The sequence below is a fragment of the Lissotriton helveticus genome, chromosome 4_1 (genome assembly GCF_964261635.1).
Source record: "Lissotriton helveticus chromosome 4_1, aLisHel1.1, whole genome shotgun sequence".
Taxonomy (NCBI): domain Eukaryota; kingdom Metazoa; phylum Chordata; class Amphibia; order Caudata; family Salamandridae; genus Lissotriton; species Lissotriton helveticus.
In genome coordinates, this window is record NC_136063.1 from 164681641 (window position 1) to 164701054 (window position 19414).

General features: G+C 44.0%; 1 protein-coding gene across 1 annotated transcript in view; it reads right to left on the minus strand.

Moving 5' to 3' along the window:
* The window catches only part of ZC3H3 (zinc finger CCCH-type containing 3), a 1704695-nt gene extending 1686343 nt beyond the window's left edge, over positions 1-18352 (minus strand). Inside the window, exon 1 of the mRNA XM_078686633.1 lies at positions 18222-18352. Within this exon, the coding sequence (XP_078542759.1) occupies positions 18222-18267 (46 nt within the window). The 5' untranslated portion in view covers positions 18268-18352. The remainder of the gene's footprint in view (positions 1-18221) is intronic.
* Between the last annotated feature and the right edge of the window lie 1062 nt (positions 18353-19414).

The following is a 19414-nucleotide window of genomic DNA, read 5'->3' on the forward strand; positions in this document are numbered from 1 at the left end:
ATCACCGATGATATTTATACATTTACATATGCTTCCATATTAGCGATAGAAACAGACTTCTACGAGATGAATTATATCCAAAAAGATCTGTTCTCTTTAACTAGTGCTAATGTAGCTTATAACCAGTGGACAAACAGCTGATATTTGCTTTGAACTTGCACGTTGGATTTTTCTTCTCATAGTCTTCCCTTTTTGAGTATAAACTTGGATATCAAACCGTTTTTTGACACATATATATATTCTTTTAGATGCTATTTACTTGATAACAGGACCGGTTGAGACTTGATCAGCAGGAGGCACTTTCCCTATTACGAACGATTGGATAGAATGATATTAACCATAACTATCTATTGAGAGTAAGTGACATAGTTTCCTTATATAAGTTGCACTATAGATGATATAATTTTGAAGTGATGATCTCGCAATAAAATAGATCTTCTGTATTTTGACTTAACCTTCGCTGATATTGGGATGTAATGTGTCACTATAAAGTAATATGGAGTATGTTTAACAAATAATATTTGGTGTCACATGAGCAGACATGTATGCTCATGAGGATTAACCAGACCAGGGATCAGTGGTACCTGCATAACTATATAGGAGATGTATATACTATCAGATCATCACATCATTGGTTCGTATTACTATGTAATGTGTATACTCTTTATTTTTTAACCATAAAATACGAGGCTAGCACAACAATGTATTATAGCTCTGATACTGTGGCCTTATGTTTAATTATGGACATTTTCATTTATAGATATAAGACATTGTGAATAGATACACTGCATGAAGGCTGATGTGATTCTTGTCAAGAACATTACGTGTTTGAGGTATGAGCAATTTGGAATATTATATTGGCCTATATAGAGAATGTGCACACGTCCATATAGAGAAGAAAACTATATAAAGATACGAGCTAGAGATCTATATAATATCTGCGAACAATAAATTAAAACAAAAGGTGTAGCTACAACTCTGCTCTGAATGAATAAGATAGAATTAGGAAGCTCTGTAAGTATGTCTCCTCCCGACAAAACTATCAGAACACCTGTTCCATCCATGTGGTATCATAACAATGATTTTGTAATAACTTCCCCAGAATATTTGCTCGAAATGACAATTGAAGGACATTTAACACGGAATGGTCGCACAATGAAATTTAATGTAATGTCTATAGTGAGAGTATAGAATTACTGACACTTTGTGTTGGTTTTTAAATTCTTTGTTGTATATATTTATATGTATTTTATTGTAAATTGGTTTTTTTCTACACAATTGCTTTCAGCCCTGAAGAAGTCACGGATGTGACGAAACGCGTTGGCAACAGGCAATTCTGTTATCTTTTAATGGAATATTGAATAAAGAAAATTTGAAACCTTCAATCAAGACTATGTATTTATTATCAAAACACACAAGATGATGGACGGAATGTTGCACAAAGGCAAAACATTCACCCCCAGTCACAGATCTGGGTTTAATCAATCGTTATTTTGCTCACCAAGCCACCCCAGTTCAGACATGGCCATATGCAAATCAGTCTTGACCCTTTGCCTCATGGGAACAGTCCAGCCCGAACTGCCAAGCCATATCTTCCCTGGACCGGAATTAAGCATCCTAGGGCCGGTTTCTGGCTATCAGCCGTCATCAGCCAGGATAGCTTGATTCCAATGGCGTAGTGAGCATACCCTTCACACATAAGGTGAACAGCAAAACACACAAGATGATGGACGGAATGTTGCACAATGGCAAAACATTCACCCCCAGTCCCAGATATGGGTTTAATCCATCGTTATTTTGCTCACCAAGCCACCCCAGTTCAGACATGGCCATATGCAAATCAGTCTTGACCCTGTTTAATATGCCAGGTCGAAAAGGCAGTTTAAAACTGCACTGCAGGTTCCAGTGCCAGGCCTGAGACGTGTTTTACAGTGCTACCTTAGTGGGTGGCACAATGAGCGCTGCAGCCCACTAGTGGCATTTTATTTAGAGGGTACATCTAGTACCACAGACTAAGGAGGTCGGACCACGGCCTTGATTCTGCTGGACCTAAGTGCCGCGTTCGACACGGCATCCCACGGCCTCCTACTTGAGAGGCTACAGGAGATCGGTGTCGGAGGTGTCACGTGGACCTGGTTGAAGAATTGTTTAGAAAATAGATCCTTCCCGGTTCTGCAGCATCCTTTCAGCTCCAGGGTCTGTCCTTTAAACCAGGGGGTGCCGCAGAGTTCGGCTCTCAGCCCTACCCTGTTTAATATTTATATGTGCCCACTTGCAAATATTGTTTTGAGACATGGAATTCAGCTGGTATCATATGCTGATGACACTCAGCTAGTTGTGACTCTGGAACAGAAGGAATCTGAAGGGCTGCCGATTTCAGAACTCGTCTGGGGGAGCTTATGGATTGGATGAGACTGAGCTGCCTCCAGTTAAATGCAGGGAAGACTGAGGTAATGGTGGTTGGAAAACAGCCCTCTCTTTGGTCGCAGCACAGGTGGCCAGATACACTTGGGCCTAGTCCAGTGCCAAAAGCCAAGGTGAAAAATTTGGAAGTGTGGTACGACTAAACTCTTTCCTTCTCCGAGCAAATATCTGCTGTGGCAGGGACATGTTTTGGCATCTTAAAGATGCTACATAAGATTCTGGACCTTCTCCACCAGATGCTAGAAGAACTATTGTACAGGCTTTAGGCACGTCTCGCCTTGGCTATTGCAATGTCCTGTATCTAGGGGTGACTGCAAAAAATCTTAACATCTTGCAGAAGGTCCAAAATGCCGCAGCCAGGCTTATCTTGAATGTCCCAAGGAGGGCTACGGTGGGAGAAGCTTTGAAGGAACTGCATTGGCTCCCTATTCGGGCCAGAGTTACTTTTTAGGCCTTATGCTTTAGTCATAGGATCCTTAGGAAAAGTTGACCGCATTTTTTACTTCCCCTACTGACAATCTATCAGCCTGCTTGTAATCTGAGATCGCTGGGCAGAGCAACATTGACTGTGCCCAGGGTGCGGAAGGCGCGGGTCGGCGGGAGATCCTTCGGTTTCCTGGCAGCTAAGGCATGGAATGAGCTCCCAGTGGGTCTGAGGACACCCGAGTCGGAGTCTCTGTTCCGTAAGAAACTGAAGACTTGGGTCTTCCGTCAGCCCCCGGGAGGGCTAAAGTAGCAGGGTGCCTTCTTGTTGTGGTTATCCGCGCTCGATGGTGGGCAGCTCGGGAGGGTCGTTGGGATTCATTATGTCCTAGCGCAGGGACACTCCAGTCGGAGTAACCATTGCGCTCTATAAGCTTCCTAACAAGGACATACAAGTAAATTAAATGTGCCAATCAGGTGTAGGCCAATTTTACCATGTTATCAAGGGAGATCACAAGCACTTTACCACTGGTTAGCAGGAGTAAAGTGCACAGAGACCTAAAAGTCAACAAAAATGGATTCAGCAAGGGAAGGCAAAAATCTGGAGTGACCCTACAGAGAGGGCCTGGTCCAACACTGAGCCTCAATTATGCATCATTAGTTCCTGAATTTCAGTTGTCAACTGTGTATTCAGTTTTTATGGGGAGGTTTTTCTGAGAAGGTGTCAATTTCCACCTTGAAGTCCCAAAAGGCATTGATAAAAGTTTTTGAGACCAAGGGGAGAATTTGGGAGAAAATTAAAATCTTCTTGATTGAATTAATAAAAGTTTTCCTTAAGCACATTCTAGGGTGTTCCCCCTCTTTGGGATTTACCATTGGTATTGCAGGTTCTGTAAGGTCATCCTTTCGAACCGCTGGCGTCTTTAGACATTACATTCCTGACTATAAAAGTTACCTTTTTAGTGGCCACCACATCAGCCAAGACAGTTGGAGAGCTAGGAACATTATTATTCTATTCTCCTTAACTGTCTATTTTAGATGATGAAGTGAACTTAAGGCCGGATCGTAGATTTCTGCCAAAAATTCATGCCTCAGAAAACAGGCTCAATGAATAATTTTGCCCAGGTCTTTCCCGTCTCCTTCCGCTTTGGGAAGAGAGATTATATTTACTGGATAGTAAGAGAGCTCTGGTTATCTACCTGAAAAGATCCCCTTCATTTAGGAAATCAGATTTTCTGTTTCTCACTTATAGGGCTTCAGGTCAGGAAAATACATTTTCCAAAATCACCATCATTAGATGGGATAGGTCTACTATTGCTTTGGCTAGGTCTATTGCCTAATGTCCCCTTCCGGATTTCCAATCATGCATTAGAAACACCACTGCTTTTCCGATCATCCATCTGCAAAGGAAGTGACATCATTGGTTTTCCATTAAATTAATATTTAAAACAAGCTGAGCAAAAGGCTTAATTTCCCATCATTTATCTGCACAGGAAGTGACATCGCTGAATTTCCCATCAGTCTTCTGCATAGAAAGTGATATCCCTGCATTTCCCATCATCCATCTGAAAGAGAAGTGACATCACTGCATTTTCCATCCTCAATCTGCACAGGAAGTGACATCACTGGTTTCCCATCCTCCATTGCGTGTGAAATAACAACCATGGCACTTGAACTAAGAATTCTTTCCAATCAATAAAAAGAAGTAATAGGTCAGTACTCAAAATTTATTATTGACCTTATCTAAAAACAAAAATCACAAAACATACATAATAACCATCAATTTAGATATTATCTAAATATTCATAAAATCAACAATACATAATCAATATACATAGAAAAATAGCAAATCACAATTTAAAAGGTGGCATAACAAATAGTTCTCTACGCGCGTTTCGGCGACCAGCGCCTTCTTCTGGAGTAGCCACGTATCACACGTTCTTGTACGAACTTAGTTGCAAGATAACCCCAAGGATAAAGTGTTATCTGATAATACTTGAGGGGGTAGAACAGGATAAGCTGAATTAATATCGCCAGACACCTTCCTGTTTCTATGTTGCAAAAAATATCTAATCTTGACACTCACACGGATTCTGGTCTAAACATGTTAAAAATCCTGCCTCGCTTCCCAGTTTGTTTAGTTGATTGTATGTTTGGATACTTAAATTGATATAAATGCTGCACGAATTGCAACAAAGAAGTCTTCTTGGTATGAAGAACTTTCCAAAGTGGACGTTGTTGAAATCGATAAGAACTGGGAGCGAGGCACCGGATTCCAAGGCTTCAGGTAATCCTCCATTGACACAGGTAGTGGCATTACCGCCAAAACTATCTTTAAAATAAACAAAGCAAAAGGACTCAATTTCCCGTCATCCATCTGTACAGGAAGTGAGATGACTTATTTCCTTGTCCCTAATTCAATTGACTACCAGGTCGTTCCCAGCTAAGGGCAGATATAGACAAGGGCATTACCTGTTTGGGCCTGTTGACGGTGGACATAGACAATGATATTACCTGTTTGGGCCTGTTGTTAAGGGTCAGACAAAGTCAAGGCCTGTTAAGGGTAGACACAGACTACTGTATCGCCTGTTGGGACCAGGAAGGGCCAGGGGCCAGAATCTTCATTCCACTGAAACTTACAAGGAAGACACCCACATAGCATTTCCACCACACATAAACCCAACTTTTTATACATTCTACTAACTACCAAATGCCCCCAAACTACAGAACTCACATTTCAACTCATTGCTATTAATGCTGAATAGACTGGCTGCACTGACTCTTTACTTGATTGGAGGTCAAACAGAATACTGTGCACAGGAACAGCAGAATATAGAAGATGATCGCTGCTCACCCAACTTCAGGAACAGATCATAGCCTGACTCATGCCTCTTAACAGCCCACAAGCAATCCAGCACCTATAGTGGCTTCCCTAGATCAGTGAGGGCAGAAAACGTTCTCAGTCCCACTCTTCTCTCTATTTCCAATAGCCGACCATGACTCCCCTACAGAAAGCAGGGAACAAATATACAGAGCTCCATATTGCTGAAAAATAGAGCCAACCCATGAACTTTTTACCCCAACTGCTCCTCTGTCAAACCTGTGCATGTCTTTCATAGCTTCCTTGCATCAACCTTCCAACTTCAGTCAGAAGCAATGCCCCTCTCAACATGCTGCCAGCCCATTCTCCACCTTATTGCCCAATCCACATACCTGGATGAGAGTGATTCCCATCCCCAATGCCCCTCTGCCACTTTGCAGTCTCAATGTCCTATCTGGTAGCCCCACAATACCTCTCTAGCATTCTTTCCCTCCCCAGTGGCACCAAACTCTCACCCACCATCAAGCAATCACAACTGCTCTATCTTACCATGTCGTAAACCAGTGACCTATTCTACCAGTCACTTCTCTATCTTAATCTGCATCAAAAAGGTAGCTCTATATATATAAAACAAACTGGGGTTATTACAGACCAGTGGTGATTGGCACATATCTGGAGTGGGAGGGTAGAGGGGTGTGGGGGGTAAAGAATGTTTAGCTGGCCGTCTAGGGCCAGCCAAACATTTATGCGCACTTTGCATGTTCTCCACCCAGGATTCATTACAGCTTATTACAGCTGTAGTTGGCTCAGGGTAGCCTGGGTGCTTCCTGGTCCCTCTGTTCATGTTCCAGGAAAGACGACAGAGGAGAGAGCGGCGAGGAGGTACGTTTTCTTTTCTTTACCCCCCACTCCCCTCTACCCTCCCACTCCAGATCTGTGCCAATCGCCACTGGTCTGTAATAACCCCAGTTTGTTTTATATATAGAGCTACCTTTTTGATGCAGATTAAGATCAAAAGTAGCAGGTCACGTGCCTACACTCCAGAATACTCGAGAGCACCTTACGACCCCTTACGCGCTTAAAAACCCAATGGGAGACTGACCTGCAGAGGGAGATCCCGGATACGACGTGGGCCCAGTTGGTTCAGAGGCCCAAGAAGAGTACCAGGAACGCTCGGTTCCAGTTGATACAGCTCTACATCCTTCATAGGGCTTATCTCACTCCGCACAAAATAGCGCAATACTTTGGAGCAGAGGATGCAGCGTGTCCTAGATGCGCACGGTTGGACGCAGACTTACTGCACATGCTGAGGGACTGCCCACACTTACAGGACTTCTGGAGGGATGTGGGCGATACCATGAACGCGGTCACAGAGAGGGAGCTACACTACGATAGTGCAACTACACTCCTACACTGGTTTCCGCACACACGTAAGAATAAACTGACAAGCAAATTTATAGACATGGGCCTACTCCTTGCGAAGAGGGAACTCACTAGGGGATGGAAAGCGAAGGCAGCGCCGACACATAGGAAATGGCTGACTGAGTTCCAGAAATGGGCGGCGGCGGAGAGCACGATCAGATATCAACTGGCTCGACGGGGGCCTGACGAGAAGGCCCAGGAAGCGGCACTAGCTTGGGAAACTCTAGTCCAGGCACTTAGGGATAACACAGTAGAGAACGAGGGAGAAGATGAAGCTGAGGACCCTGGGGAACCCGGGGAGGTGATACCCGCCATAGCTCCCGCCATGGACACACACACTCCTTAGACATCTCCAGACTCCGCAGGTCGCCAACACACTTCAACATGCGACAACCCAGACACGAGACACCATTGACCACCGTGGGTGGGGGGAGGGTACGGAAGGTGGGGAGGGGGGTTGCAACATTCCATTGCCACCGACCTAACAGTTTGAACGGACCGGATGCTGGAAGGGGGGGTTGGTGGAGGGGGGAAAGTAAAGTTAAAAGCAGACAGCGGTTGATCGTCAGATACGCCATTGAGTAGTGATGAAGGGGAAGCAATTGGTGTGACAACTACCACCCAGCCCCAGACCACGAATCGCGATGATGTGGAAAATTATATTGCAGAGACTTGATTATTTTGAGATCCCGCATGCTCTTACATGAGAAATACCTGTAATGTTTGCATTATTATCTGCAATAAAAATTGTTTTACAAAAAAAAAAAGATCAAAAGTAGCAGGTAGGGCAAATGGGCACCTCACCTGGAGTGACTACACCCTCTATTATGCCACCCTTCTGTGCGAGGGGGGCATAAACCTACCCTGGTTGGAGGGGTCTCCCCATCTTCAAGATGGCGGGGACTGAATGTTGTGCTTCACCACGCCTCCCACTCCTTAGGGGTGAGGTTGGCAAATGTGGGCACACCTCCTATTCTTTAGAATTTTTCCAGTCTGTTTTCCCGCCCGAAATGGGGGTGTAAATCAGGGGCTGCCATCTGCTGCTAGCAGCAGAGGCTGGGGGTCGCCTTACATAGATGGACGTCCTTTGAAGCTCCACCTTAAAGCACTAACCCATCCTGGAGGAGGAGGCATGACACATCTGCCCAGGATGTGCATTGTTTCTGGTCCCAGAGAGCAGGGGCCTTCTACTCAGGGATCCAGAAACAGGTCTGGTGGTGGCAGGCTGCCTATAGCCGGTCAGAGTCCACACTAGGGTTGGCAGGTTTTCAGAGGGCGCCTCTGAGGTGACCTCTGGGTATATGGTACAATAAATCCCACACTGGCATCAGTGTATATTTATTGAGGGTAGTTTGCTACCAAACACTACTGTGTTCAGTGAAGCCATCGTGGTGCTGTGAAACTCTAGTTGTCGAGTTTCCAGCCCATGTACTCTGTATGGCTTCACTATAAGGAAATGGACCACAATATTGTAGTGGTATATCTGCTCATGCAGCTATGCCATCACCTGTGGTATAGTGCACCCTGCCTTAGGTCTGTGAGGTCTGCTAGAGGGGTGACTTACCTATGCCTTAACGCAATGCTAGTTGGCATGGCACCCTCAGGTAGCCCCCTCCATGTTTCCGCCCCATTTATGACATATTCTGTTACGTTTACATCACATGTCTATGTACACGCCTCCTGTTACACCTACTTTCACCCTTATCTTTCGCGAACTGCTACGAACCCCACCCACTGCTACACCTACTGCATGTACTGTAATGCAATTGTTTTAGTATATATGCTTGTGCACTGTTATTAAAAGTTGCTAGCCATCCCAGATCTTGCCCGTGCAGGTTGTCCTGTTCCTGTCCTTATGCTGTATTAAACCTGCAAACTCCTACTACCTCGAATCTTGACTCTTATTTATTGAGCTATCTGTTATTGTTATATCCAGTCAAAAATAGAGGTATTATTTATTTATTTACCACATAATGGCGCCCGAATAGGAACTGGCTATATATATGATTGTAAATACCTATGCCCCGGTATGATCACACGCTGAAACCCCAGCTGCACGAGGCAGCAGTCATCGGTGGTGTAAAATCTCATTGCGACCCTCACTCTAAAATGTGTCATTCTTTATTACAAAAAATGGCCCGAACTACATGGACCATGATCCTTTTCTCACTCCGCCCCCTAGTTACTCCCACAAACCGACCGGCCCGGGAGTTTTTAAATAATCAAAAAAAACGCTGAGACACACTGAGAGACTGTGCGTGTTCCAGTTCGAGAGATTCCGAGTGATTGAATCCTCCCGCCAAAGTAAGTGTACTGCAGGCTTTCTGCAAACCGCGTTAAGCGCCACATCGCTATGACCCCCCGCCCCACGGGAACGCTTTGTTTAAATACACTCGCTTTGTTGTAACGCAGGTCCCGGCTCATTCAGACACCAGTCCTGAATTGATTTCTGACATCAGATGCTACACGTTGCACAAGCTACCTATTCAGGTAGGAATCGCTACTCGGCTCCGCAATTTACATATGTTGTCTGATACAGGAGTAGTTGTTTAATTTCGCGCACCGATTTTTGTGTGTCATTTCCAGCTTGCACAACGAAACATAGTCAACATGTAAGCGGCACCACTCTCGTGTTTGTACCGCGCGGCGGACAATAAACCCTAAAGAACCAGAACCGTCTAACCACAGGTATGAGCTCCTATCCTTGATGGCACTAGGTGATATGTATCAGCATAGATCTCGCACGTTCCACTATGGACCAGAGTGCTAAGCTCCAATTTTGTATGTTTTCACAGAAACAACCTCTTCCCCGGCAATTTACCGACACCACGGCACATTCTTTGCCACGTGCAGGTAAAAGTCTATCTCATGGTGTGGAGTCACTGCTAAAAGGTTTTTTACAATACTATGGTATCTAACCCTGACACCCATTCTGTATATTGTTACAGACTCACTGTTCCCAGTCCCCGTCCTGAAGAGAACCGTCACTAATCCGGTTCGAAACGCGTCGACATTTCCACCCTGTGGTTATTCAAAAGGGTGCACCTAGGAAGAGAAATTATATACCACCTGGGACCCTAGTGGTGCAACCCAATACAAATATTGAACCACAGTGTTGTCAGGCAGGCAGGCGTACTACTCCATCTGTCCCCGCCTGTCCCTTGGTTTTACATCCCTATGGACTGGTTGTACCCTTGCTTTCTGTATGAATTTTCTCACTGTATATAAATGCAACTAATGCCTGAATACTAAATCACGTTATTGCTTTTTTGGTGTGTCACTTATAACTGCCTTTATTCAATTGTGTTTATTTCACTTTGTAAATAATGTATATTGGTATGTGTGTATAAATGGTAATATTGTATTCATGTATTCACTATCGTGACAGTCTTTGGTTTGCCCATGTGCTTTGAAAAATCTGAAAAACCAGATAAAAAATTAAATAAATTTGTTTTGGTACAGAAGACCTTGGCTACGTAGTACATATTGACTGCGTGACTGAAACTCATGACACAAACTTTCCCTATCCAGCCATTTTGTTCTGTTTACCCACACAGGTCGGCATGTCGACTTTGTTGTTTTCTCCCTCACAGGGGCATGCAAGCTGCAAAGGCAGTGGAATGGTCCCAGTGGGGGAGGGTCCCAGGGGACCCTCTTCAGCTCCCAGGCTCTAGGTACTTACTAGGGACTTGTAGTGGGCAGAAATGCCAATTAGGGATTTGTTTTTAGGGAAGGAGCACTGGCACAGGGGACCTGGTTGGCAGGGACCCTGTGTACTACATCTGAAACCGCAACAAAACCACACAACAAGTGAGGGGCTAAAAAAGGCACTTTCTCACATGTGCTCTCTGTTATTTTCTCATCTTCAGAGCCATGAAACGGGTTGCTCTGCATTAATTCAACAAGTATGTATTTACAGGATTAAATTACATATATATACACACACACACGTTTAGAGAGATGGCAGAACCTTTGGTGACACCCTCATGTCACATTACATTACTAGTGGATTCTGAGCGCCATAATCACAATAACCCTCACCTATACATGATGCAGCATCACAATGTACGGGGATGTCATTTTAAAGAAGGCAGGACTACTAACTTTGTCTGGGGTCATCATATTAATAAATATAACCACATTATCCTTTTCTCAATGTCACACCTTATAAGGGGTGTCAGTATATATAAGCGACGACTACTGGCATTATAAGGGTGTCACCACATTAACAGAACCAGTCATTTGTCATGTTTGAGCCTTACAACACCATTAAAATCAAGGAACATTAGTTGAGGCATTAATTATAATGGCAAACGTTCATTATTCAATCACCATATAGTCAATAAAGCATTTAAATTCAAAACAGTACGTTTCAGAGTCTTTCTTCACTTGCTATAGGCCACAAAAAGTCTGGCCCCACTGGGAAGATTTTCTTCATGTTTGGCTTGTTTTGCTCCTGGTTTCCAAGCCCATGGCCGCTAAAGGAGCACCTTTTGTGAAGAGCTGGATTTTCTGGCCCCCTGTGCCAGCCTTGTTCTCTGCCTGGCTCCCGGTGCACGTCTTCTGCTGATGGATGCATCTTGTGCAGCCTCTCCACAACCAGCTAGCAGAACACCAACCTTGCCACACTACCCAGGCCTCAGAGCATCTTGAAGGGCACCCGGGATGAGGGGCAGTCTAGTCCAAGTCCTTTCCTCCCCTCAACTGGTCCTCGGAGGGCACAAGGGGCCCAGAGCCACTGGATCTGGAGGAACCCATCCTAATCTCAGCTGGAGTCAAAGTCCTTAGAACATTTTGCAGGGCAATAGGTGGCTTCTCCTTCCAGCTGGGCATTCTTCCGCTATCATCGCCTGCCAGGTACAGGGTCTTCCCAACTGTCTCTCTCTTGTGCAGGTTTTTAAATGGGGGTGGAAAGTTTTAGAAGCCAGGCACCACCCAAACCTTCAAGGACAAAACAAAATGGCGACTTCAGGTTTTCTTTGGTAGGAGCTCCTCTGAGGGGATCAGCTCTGTCTCTAGCTGACACCAGTGCCTGATACCTTCCTACCAAAACTTCAAAGGGAAGCCAAACAGAGGCTGGGGGTCGCCTTACAAAGGTGGAAGGACTTTAACTCTCCCCTCTTCGAGCAATGGCCGATCCTGGGGGGAATGTAAACATTCACCCATTGTAATATCTGACCATGGCCTTTTACAGCGCGGCGCTGCCTTGGCCAGGTTCGTGCTATTTAAATACCCACACATAATGACGTCCCACTGGGCAAGGTCACCAGATGAGAAGAACTAAGCCTGCCTTCACCCACCCCAGCTCCACGGCAAGTCATGGGGTCCAAATGAAGCAACTCATAGGCTTCAGCAAACAGGGAAGACCAGAGGATAACTTCACGTATCCTGTTGGACCCTGCAGCACCTCACGAGCCCAGACAATCCATCTACATATGTGCAGGCAAGAAGGGAGGTGGCTTTTGCATACGAGTTTAAGTTCATAAAACCTCCCTGGGGTCTGCAGCCAGGCCAGGGATTGATGAGATTTACAGCCCCTGGTAAGTGGAAGGACAAGCCAGGGAGGTGGAAAATATGGTTTTCCCCTCCCCTATACTAGAACGCTAAGGACGTTTGGAACCTGGCTCTAATTGTCCCTGGAGTGTGGTGTAGTCTTCTGGCAGGCTGTTCAGCATTTCCTACCATCGTTTCAAGGTTAGTTTGAGCCAGCTGTAGGCCTGTAGGCACTGTAATGTGTATGACAAGAGGTCAGGCATTAGGCAAACAGGATCCCGAGATCAAGTGGTGAGGATTACAAAATTAAAGTCCATGGAAGGGATAGGAACACCTTGACAGTACTCCCCAGCGAGGCAGCTCACCAATTTCTTTATAGTATTCAACACACAGTAATAAACTTGGTTTATCATGAGTGCAGGTCTACACAACCACAGAGCAACACCTTGACAGAAGCACGAGTTACACTGGAGGAAGGCTTCTTTCTCCGCAGGGATTGACTCAATCTCAGTCACCAAGGAGGAGAACTCTCTGATAGAGCTATTGGTGGCTATTTCTGAGGAGAATATCTACTGCTTGGATGTCTGCTATTAAGTCTTCCACGCCTGCTGTTACACATGGAGGCCCGAGTGTGGAGTGGCGTATTTTAAGTTTACAACGTCACAATCATAACCATTTCCAGCTGGGGACACAAATTACATGTCAGCCTCCACCACCCTGCACTGGGACACAAGCCACACTGTATCCCCTGAATAGTAATATTTCTTCTTTTACCCTGAGCTGGGAAGCCTTGTAGGTCAGAGGGAAGACCCAAAGGGAGTGGAGTCATTTGAGGAAATGGTAATCCACACAAGGGAAGAGTGTAAATAGGGGAACCTTGCTCCTAATGAGTAAATACTATGCTTTTCCTGTGGTTGGACCGTTCATTTCGGGGAACTGTTGGAAAGTTTCCCATTCAAGGTACAGAGTTTTTGGAGGCTGCTGTTTCTATGACCACCACAATAACCAAGAACTGATTTGGAATTAACGGACATAGTTGTCCAGATGCCTTGGGATGGTGGGAGGGGTTCCATAAAGTTTAACTGATTTGTGGAACGCAAAGAGTATGTTGAAAGTCTTGAAGCAAGTCTGTCATCATTTGTCAGCTTGGCTCATGACATCCTACTTATCACCATCCAAGCATGTAGAGTAACGCTTTCAAGTATGGATATTATTGACATTAGTGCGTCTACCATCTCAAAATCTATTATGGCCTCGCCCATTTAATTCACCATCAGGGAGCAAAGCACCAGCCTGATTCCACCCTAATATCATCACAACCAACGCTATGCAAAATCTCCCTAAGTCTCCCACTGTTACTGAATCATATTAAACCACAGAAGAAGCAGCACACAAACGAGCCGCATCATTAGTGGAGGGGGGTAGTAGACATACACTTACCCAGTAATGTATTGCTCCACAGAGTGTCCATGTCTTTTGCAAAGTCTTGCCATGCTTTTTCACTTTCAAGAATGTCTGTACATATTCTAGTATGAAGATCGCAAGTCATGTAAACTGTGGCTTGACAGACTCAGAGCTTCAATAAAGTTATAAACACAAAGTAATTCTATTAGATAACCTTTTCAAAATGAGTTTTACAAATATCAGAAGAGGGCCAAAAAATGTACTCTTCAAGTACAATTAATGCAATGGAGCTGCACATAAAGCACGGCTTCTAAAATAGATATTGTATTACATACATTTTCAAAAATACAGAGGTGCTCCACAATAAAAAAAGATCAGTGCAACAGTGCAGGGCTTGTGAAGAATGCAGAGAAAGTTATAAAAATGTAAGCATAAAGATATCCAGCCTAGTGGGAACATAAAAAGTATGCAAAGCAAAACTCAATCCATTTGACATAGTTTTGCCGTAATACAAAACAACACGTGTAGGCAAAAATAAAACAATGCATCGATGTTTCGACCCTTGGAATGGCTATTAATCAGGAATAGGATCTTCATCAGAACTAAGACACAATGGAGACACCCCCACAGGTCGGAGGCGGAGACAAAGAGGCAAATTAAACTGTCACATAGTTGTGGAGCCAAGAACAAGGCCAAGCAAATGTTGTGGGCCTGCTCAGTCAGAAGGGAGAGCTTCCAGAGTTTCTGACTGAGCTGGAGCAGGACTATCGATGAGTAATTTCATCCTGATAGTGAGGACGATTGGGTGGTGGGAGCCTATCTTTCTTGCATTTACCCCACTTTTCCACATTTGTTTTTGTACTACGGCAAAACTATGTAAAATGGATTGCGATAAACTTTGTTATACTTTTGAGTTACCACGAGGCTGAATGTCTTTTGGCTTATCTTTTTGTCATTTTCTTTGAACTCCTCATGAGCACTGCGCCGTTACACTGATCTTTTTATTGTGGAACTTCTCTGTATCTTTGAAAGTGTATGTAATTCAATGTACATTTTAAGGGACTAGCTTTGCCTGTAGCTTCATTGCATTGATTTCACTTGAAGAGGACCTTTCTTGGCCCCCTTCTCATACTTGTAAAACTTTCTTTGAAAAGATTATCTGACAGAATCACTTTGAATTTATAAAGTTATTCATTCCCAGATTCTGAGGAATACTGGCTTTGTATAACAATAGACTCCGAGCTTCAGCAGCAAACTTGGGGTTGGAGGGACAAGCAACCCGCTCTGTACTAAACATACCCATAGAGGACTCCTCATGGTGGATATGTGTTATTGATCAAGTAATCTACCAGCACCAACTACCTGCACCTCGTACCAACTCCCTTGCCCATATATAAGTGGTATCCAGCATTGGTCACAGTGGGTCAGGCTCATGTCCTGTTTTCAAGATTACCACTATTTCAATTTCATTAAGATTAATTTCTCATGAATTAATTTTGTGTAGATATCCTGACAACCTGCCTCGGAACCATCCTCAGTGGAACTATGTTAGACCATTTATGTAATAAATGAATGACAGTAAAAACATATTATCCTACCTACTGGTCCTTGGTTGTTCTTGCCTTTAAGGATTAATATAGTTTAAAGCACTGGCCATTGCCTGGAGTGACTTTTGCTATAACTCTATGGAGGATAACCTACCAAGAATGCAAAATCATGGTGCATGCTTAATCCTTGATAGGAGCACACAGATCAAACCTTCCAACACTGAAGTCACTTCAATTGGCTCAAACAATGGCTCACATTAAAACCTGTTCCACAATTGCTTACCACAATTAGCACTGTTCTGTCCAATGCTGTTCATTCTAGCGAATTAGAATGATACCGTAGACGAGCCAAAACAGATTTTGTTTACTCTATAGGTAGAACTCTAAGTGTACAAGGCTTCTCTCTTTGGAACTCACTTCCTCTACCCATGGCTTTAATTGGGCCAGGGCCTATTAAAAGCAACTTTGAAATGGGTCCTTGTAAGACTCCAAATTTATTTCTTTAACTTTACTAGTAAAAAGACTGATTGATTTCTCATCAATGACTAATAACCTTTCAGGTAATCCGTGTCAGAAACGTAATCCCTATTTACATGTCACAAGCTTTACTTCTTCTTGCATTTGCTCTTTTCCCCAAGATGTGTTTCTGCAGTTTTTTTCTCATGCAATGTATGACTCTTGTATGGTGCATGCTTTGAACTCAGACACCTCCAGGTGTCTGAGTGAGTTCAGGTTGTAGGTGGGTGTTTATGATGGCACACAATTGAGAGCACTGAAGTTGAGGCAGAAGGCAGTATGAGATTCTCACACTATCAGTGGGCCATGTAGGTGTGCAGAGTACGTGAAAATTCATCCTTGACCTCTGCAGAGCCCAAAGAAGGATAGCCACATGTCTGCAACTGGTTATTATGGGGAAGTGTTAGATACAGAAATGAAGCAATTCAGAATGATGTTGGGATTAAAAGTACTTAAGTGTCTAACAAAGCGAGACACTGCTGAAGAAAGTAGTGTGCAGTGGAGAACAGAAATGTGTGCGACACTCTAAAAGCCACTAACTCTTCCACAGAACTCAGAAATGCTTAATTCACCATCACATATTTTCAGAACTGAAACATTTACAATTTTAATTATTCACAACAAAATCATTCTTGTTATTCAATCATCGGATACAACTAACAAGCACTCGCAAAGCTAGTAAGTCTGGTGTGTTATAGGTACGTTTGTTGCTGAGCGACATATGTGAATGCCATAACAGAAAATACCTAGAGAGGCACCAAACTACCGGTCAGGTGGCACGCTGCATGAAGCACAGGTTCTTAGTTTATGCTTTAAGCCACACCCTTAATTGCATAGGCCACACTTCTTGGAAAGGATTCCTAGTTATGCTTTTTTGGTCATACCCCGTTTGGAGATCCCTTCGGTCTACCCTTTTCTATTATACTTAAAGACGGTCTCTACGCAGCTGTGAATCAATTAAGTATTAAAAATGCACCTGTTATACTAAGCTGTTGGACTACATGACCAATGACTCTTCTGGTCTGCTAACATGAACCATTGCGAAGTATTATGTAATCCTCCCTACTAGAATAAAGCACAATCAAATTGGCTCACAACAGCATTAGTGTTGTGTTAAAATAATAAAATAGGTGATGTGGAGAGCGCAAAGGTTTTGAAGTGTTGGGGGGTTGTATAGAGAAATGGAGGGTTGTGACGATCAGGTAAAAGGTCTAAAAGGTTAAGGTTAGACCGTGCAGGTGGAGGAAAGCAGTAATGTGGATTAATCAGACATGACGTGTTTGGAGATGATAAGGAGCTGGCAGTCGTTAGAATAGTTAAAGTAGCTCTGATTGTAGTTTGGGGAGAGATCGATGAAGCAGGAAGAGACTGAGGAACTGTAGGGAAGGGGGTTGAAGAGGCAGTGGCGCAAGCTGTAGGGAGAATAAGTAATAGGCAAGTTACTGGCTGGCTGAAGCACTGGGGATATGGCACGGGGCGAAAACGAAGGATGTAACAACTACTGCGAGATTTTTTATTTTTTTTTATTTTATGCGTTTTTATATAGCGCGTACTTTACCCAAGGTGTCAGAGCACTTTACAATAGGAACAGAACTGATACATGGGGAGAACATTACAAATGAACAAATTACAAAAGCAAACGTTAAGTTACATGAGGCACAAATGACAATTGTGAGCAAACAAAATACAAGAGGTAGGAAACGGTGCATTACAGGAGGAAAAAGTGACGTGTGCAGGTTACAAAAGCGTACGAAGTACACGTAGAGGTATAATACTGCAATAAATGGCAGACACTCAGGCACAAGAACAAACGTTACGTAGGCAGTGATGGCACTTGTGCAAGTATCTAAAGCAAACAAAATATAAGAGGTAGCAAACAGTGTGTTATAAAAGAAAAGTGACGTGTGCAAGTTACAAACGAGTATCAAACACAGGAGGCACGAGGAGGAATGGACCAACGTAACATTTGATAAAATATGTACCGAACAGGCAAAAAGAGTGGGATGGAGCAGGCAGATAATGTGGCAGCACAAGCATGTGGCAAGCGTTGGAAGTGTCAATTGTAACGGACAAGCAAGCTGAAGCTGCCACCAACTACGGAGCTTGTGATTGTGCTGCCTCTGCCCCCAGGTCTAGCTCCACCCTCTCCCTGGCTCCGCCCCCCTACTCACCCTGCAGCAGCTCGATCTGTCGGCGTAACGATTCCTTCTCCGCCATCTTCTAGGTCTTACCCCTAACTCAAACCACCGGGTCACCGGAGCGCGCCACGGAAGAGCAGTGCCATAGAAAGCGGACTGCACCGAGCGTCAATTGACAGAACCGGTCATAGACATAGATAAGGGACACCAGAACAGAGTTTGCTGTTGTTGTCATAGCCATAAAGGTAGGACAACCAAAGGGCTGACGTTTCACGGGCATAGTCAGAAACAGAGGACTACGATGTTGGCATTAACCAAATGGAGGATAACACCTGTTGCCTTGCCAAGAGGCGAGTAAACCCCATTGGCTTACCATCTAAGTTATTTAAAAACGTAACATTGATAAGTGACACATTCCTCTATATTTTACTGAAGCATGGACTTTTTGTCTTTTCGTTCTGACTAGGAAGGCTTGCACACATGCTAATAGACCTGATTCAGGCGGGAGACTCATGATTTTTGAAGAAATGGCTGTGTTTTGGCTACCAGCCTCTTCTAGCATGTAGGCATGTATGGGCTTAACAGCAGACTGTTCAGGTCAGCAAGAGAATTGAAAATGTTCTAGCATTCGTGAACAGAATTTGCAATATTGTTAACATATTTACGGTTGGGATTTTCTCCCCTTTGATGTCAAGCCTTTTTTTGGATGTTAGATACCTAGACACCTCAGAAATAAAAGTAGGACTAAATCCTTTAGTCTTACTTCTATATTTAGCCTGTCCCAGTTTTTGCATAGCCTTGTAAATATATAAACATTTACAAGGCTACATTTACTTACCATTTTAATATTATTTATTGCAGGACATCCACCCTATGCCCCTGCCCTTCTCCCTGCTCTGTTTTCCCTCTGCTGGGAACATTCAGCCAAACTCCTCCTGTGCTGCCTGACGGAAACAGAATAAAGCTGCATTTCTTCTGACGCGCCCGTGTGTAAGCAGAGCATGCCGTCCAATTCTTACAATTAAAAATTTGCAAACGGAGGAGGAGCTTGGCGGGCATCCGAGATGGCCGCGTGAGCTCAGCGCTCCCCGGACCCCCGCCGCTCCCGGCTTAATATCCTGATTTAATCCTGATTTTTGCGAGGATTCATATAGAGGACGTTGGGCTGATCTACCTGGACTTTTCGTAATCGAATTTGGACATTGGGTGTCTGAATTATGTTCACT